General features: G+C 43.9%; 1 protein-coding gene across 1 annotated transcript in view; it reads right to left on the minus strand.

The window, feature by feature from the left end:
• Positions 1-6: 6 nt before the first annotated feature.
• LOC106868987 (probable C-mannosyltransferase DPY19L3) overlaps positions 7-4,808 on the minus strand; it is a 29,297-nt gene continuing 24,495 nt past the window's right edge. Inside the window, exons 13-15 of the mRNA XM_014914471.2 lie at positions 4,208-4,340; positions 2,602-2,757; positions 7-287 (exon numbers count right to left, since the gene is read on the minus strand). Of these exons, the coding sequence (XP_014769957.1) occupies positions 138-287; positions 2,602-2,757; positions 4,208-4,340 (439 nt within the window). The 3' untranslated portion in view covers positions 7-137. The remainder of the gene's footprint in view (positions 288-2,601; positions 2,758-4,207; positions 4,341-4,808) is intronic.

A 4,808-nucleotide genomic window follows, 5' to 3' on the forward strand; every position in this document is an offset into this window, starting at 1 on the left:
CACATGCACATTCATACACTATACTCCCCCCCACACACACATATTCATACATCATAGCCCTCACACACGCATACATACACACACGCATACATACACACACTCAAATATACTTACACCCTCGGGTACACATCCAACCATTAAAGCAATTGATAGACCCTGAACGTCCTGTTTTCAAAGACCAGTCGGAAATATTTGGTATACCGCTTGGCACCCTTTCGGATCTCGTTGCAAAACCTTGGATGTTGGTTCCTCACCAATCCATCTCTGTGACTGACACCATCAGGGAGCTGCAGAAAAAAAACGGAAGAAAAAAGGACCGGGGTTTCATAGGTTGGAAAGTAACGCTGGTTTTTGTAAGTGTTCTAATTTAGCCATAGGCTCACTGTTACTATCAGACACATTATCAAATGTGTTCTTGCCATGACCATCCAGTCATTTTTTTTTTTTAATGCTGAATACTACATTATTATTATCATTATTGTGGAGGCGCAATGGCCCAGTGGTTAGGGCAGCGGACTCACGGTCATAGGATTGTGGTTTCGATTCACAGACCGGGCGTTGTGAGTGTTTATTGAGCAAAAACACCTAAAGCTCCACGAGGCTCCGGCAGGGGATTGGTGGTGAACCCTGCTGTACTCTTCCACCACAACTTTCTCTTGCTTCCTGTTTCTTTTGTGCCTGTAATTCAAAGGGTCAGCCTTGTCACGCTGAATCTCCCTGAGAACTACGCAAAGGGTACACGTGTCTGTGGAGTGCTCAGCCACTTGCACGTTAATTTCACGAGCAGGCTGTTCCGTTGATCGGATCAACTGGAACCCTCGATGTCGTAAGCGATGGAGTGCCAACAACAATTATCATTATTATTATCAAGGCAATAAGCTTGCTGAATCATTAGCATGCTGGGCAAAATGTTTAGCAGTTCAAATTCTGCCGAGGTCGACTTTGCCTTTTATCCTTTCGATGTTGATAAATTAAGTACCAGTGAAACACTGGCGTCGATGTAATCGACTACCCCACTCCCCTAAATTTCAGGCCTTGTGCCTATATTAGAAAGGGTTAGTATTATCATTATTATTATTATTACTCAATGGATTCTTTTTTTGTTTCTTTTTTATCCCCTCTGTAGCAAGAAACCTATACTTGTCCCTCTTTCATACTTTGAATTGGTATCCTACAACCAAAGGGAGCACTGGTGTTGGTGCCACATGAAAAGCACTGGTATGTGTGTGTGTGTGTGTGTGTATATATATATATATACATGTGTGTGTGGTTGGGAAACAAGCTTCTCCCATGCCTGCACCTAAATATGAGGTAGACCCAGGAAGACCTAGGGCGAGGTGGTGAAGCACGACCTTCGAACATTAGGCCTCACCGAGGCAATGGCTAGTGACCGAGACCTTTGGAAATATGCTGTGCGTGAGAAGACCCGGCAAGACAAGCGAGACCATAACCCGTGGCCTTTACCAGGGGTGTAGCCCGCCCACTTATGCATACCTTTCCTTCATTGGACACTAAACTCTGCTTGCGAAGATCTGTTGAGGCAAGTGAAATGAAATCGAACTAAATTCGACGACTGGCATCCATGCCAACCTTCCTTCTTTGGACACTAAACTCAGCTTGCTAAGACCTGTTGGGGCAAGTGAGATTGAAACTGAACCAAATTCGATGACTGGCACCCGTGCCAGTGGAGCACTAACAGCACCATCCAAGCGGGATCACTACCAGAGCAGTGGTCTCGCGCCCGTGCTGGTGGCACGTAAAAAGCACCATTTGAGCATGATCATTTCCAGCTTCGCCTTACTGGCACTTGTGCCAGTGGCATGTGAACAAAACAGTGGACTGACTCCTGTGCAGGTGGCACGTAAAAAACACCATTTGAGTGTGGCTGTTGCCAGTACCGCTCAACTGGCCTTTGTGCCGGTGGCACATAAAAAGCACCCACTACACTCTCGGAGTGGTTGGCGTTAGGAAGGGCATCCAGCTGTAGAAACTCTGCCAGATCAGATTAGAGTTTGATGTAGCCATCTGGTTCGCCAGTCCCCAGTCAAATCGTCCAACCCATGCTAGCATGGAAAGCGGACGTTAAATGAAAATGATGAATGATGATGATGATATATATATATATATAGGTGCAGGTCTAGCAGAAACTTGCTTCTCAACCATATGGTTTGGGTTCATTCCCACTGCATGACACCTTGGTCAAGTGTCTTCTACTGTAGCCTTGGGCCAACCAAAGCCTTGTGTGTATGTGTGTGTATATATATCTGCATTCGTCTCTCCCCACCACTTGACAACTGGTGTTGTATGGTTCATGTCCCTGTAACTTAGCAGTTCAGCAAAGAGACTGACAGAATAAGTACCAGGTCAGAAAATTAAGCACTTAGGGGTGAAGACACTTGACTAAAAAATTCTCCAATGCATTGCCCCAGCATGACCACAGTCTGATGACTGAAACAAAAAATATAAAACAGGTGCTGCTGCATTGCCTTCCCCATGACCACCACCACCACTGCCACTTTATGGGAAATTGTAGAACTCTCTAATTCCACAACTAAATAAATTTGAGGAGACAGGACGATTTGTTCAAGTTAAAAGCCTTACCTCTCCGTTCACAACATCAACCAAGTCTGGTGTGCGACATCCGTTCCTTGATGGTGCCAGGCAAATACTGTCTTCGAGGATTATGTGAGTGGTTTTATAATGCGTCAGAATTTTGTAGATGTCTTCTGGAGGTTTCCGGCCATAGATTTGGTAAATCTTGTAGGAAAAAGGAAAGAAAAGAAAAAGAAATTTGTAAACAAAGATTAAAAGTCTGAAATGATTTGGCATCAAGATTAGGATTATCCCTACATTCTTTGTGTCCTACCATTCTCCATTTTAGTTCTGATGTTTTTGACCTTTCTCCTATTTCTCTCCTGAGTCACCTAAAGAATGTACACTTTCTTGAACATTGTGTTTCCAATAAGCAAAAGCAAATGCAAACTAATTTACACACACACATCCCACATGTGTGTGTATGTGTAGCAGAGTGAGACCCAGCAAGACATGGGGTGAAGTACAGAAGGCCGGACCTTACAAAGGTGATACAGAGGACTGAGATATGTGGTGCATTGCTGTACTCAAAAAAGACCTGCCCACCACAGCAGAATTGGGATCCTAAAACAAAGGTGCCGTGTAAAAAGCCATTGGTGCAGGTGCTGGTGTCACACAAAAAGCACCCAGTACACTCCACAGAGTGGTTGGCATTAGGAAAGGCATCTGACCATAGAAACCATGTGCCAGAACAAATTATGGAACATGGTGCGGATCCTGGTCTTGTCATTTCATGTCAAGTCATCCAACCCATGCCAGCAAAGAAAACAGAAGTTTAATGATGATGGTGATTATAAATCATCATTGTTTAATGTCTGCTTTCCATGCTGGCATGGGTTGGACGATTTGACCGAGGACTGGCAAACCAGATGGCTGCACCAGGCTACAATCTGATCTGGCAGAGTTTCTACAACTGGATGCCCTTCCTATCACCAACCAATCCGAAAGTGTAGTGGGTGCTTTTATGTGCCACTGGCACGAGGGCCAGTCAGGCAAATACATATATCATTATATATATGTACCATATATAATGATTACTAAATAATAAAATAACAGAAACTATGTAATCATATTAGTTAGCTTACATGTTTCCACCATAAGAAGCAGTGCATGCAGAGCTGAGGGTTTGTGTGACATGTTATAGCAGAAACAGTTACAAGCCAATGAATGCGATTATGTAACTCCTGTTATTTTGTCATTGATTAGTTCATGTTACACTCCGAAATCTCTTAACACTTTACTTTAAAGCATTCATACATTGAATTCTAAGAAATGGTTATTAGATTATGGTTATACGTGTGTATGTGGTTGGGAAATCATAACTTGGAAGTTCAGCGGAACAGAATGCTATTTCTAGTGTTCTTCAGGTCGGGCGAGCCGCGAGGATCGGATACCGCAGGACAGACTCGTACTTGGAAGGAAAACCGAGGTAAGCCGATTACATCTACTCGCACGCATACACCACAATCATTAAATACTTTATTCTTGGATACGGACAAGTTCTTGGTTCAAATCCAGTTAAATCCACATACAGTAGCATTGGTGCCCCCACTGCCAGGAAGATGTGGAGGAGGAGAGGAGTGGAGGAAGGAGAGGCCTAAGGGGCAGAGCTTACCATTTTGGTTTTCTGACGTAGCAGCTTGTGTTCGTAATGTGGATGGTTGTTAATTGCTCTGCCCGTACACAGTTTTACCCCAGCCATTAACTGCATGCTGCCACTAAATGCTGCAGTTGGGGCACTGTTTGTTCTGGAAGAGAGAAAAGAAGAGGAAAAAAAAAAGAAAAGTAAGCAGAAAAAGACAAAAACAAATCCATGAAAAAAATATAAACAAAAACGATTTCTTCTCACTACACACAAGCTATATGTGTGTATGTGTGAGTGTGTATGGTTGGGGAGCAAGCTTCACAGCCAGACTTGTGTGTGTGTGTCTTGTATTATAGCCCCAGAATGGCCACAACTTTCTGAACTGATGTGGTAGAGGGAACCTGAAAGGAGCTTGTTGTGTGAGTACGTGTGTGTGTGTGTATTTATATATATATTCAGAAACAAGTTGATTTCATTCGAGGTGATGACTACTGACCGAGACCTTTGGAAATGTGCTGTGCGTGAGAAGACCCGGCAAGCCAAGTAAGATCGTTGCCAGTGCCCCTGGACTGGCTCTTGTGCGGGTGGCACATAAGATGCACCATTTTGAGTGTGGCCGTTGCCAGTACCG

This window comes from Octopus bimaculoides, chromosome 27 (genome assembly GCF_001194135.2).
Source record: "Octopus bimaculoides isolate UCB-OBI-ISO-001 chromosome 27, ASM119413v2, whole genome shotgun sequence".
NCBI lineage: Eukaryota > Metazoa > Mollusca > Cephalopoda > Octopoda > Octopodidae > Octopus > Octopus bimaculoides.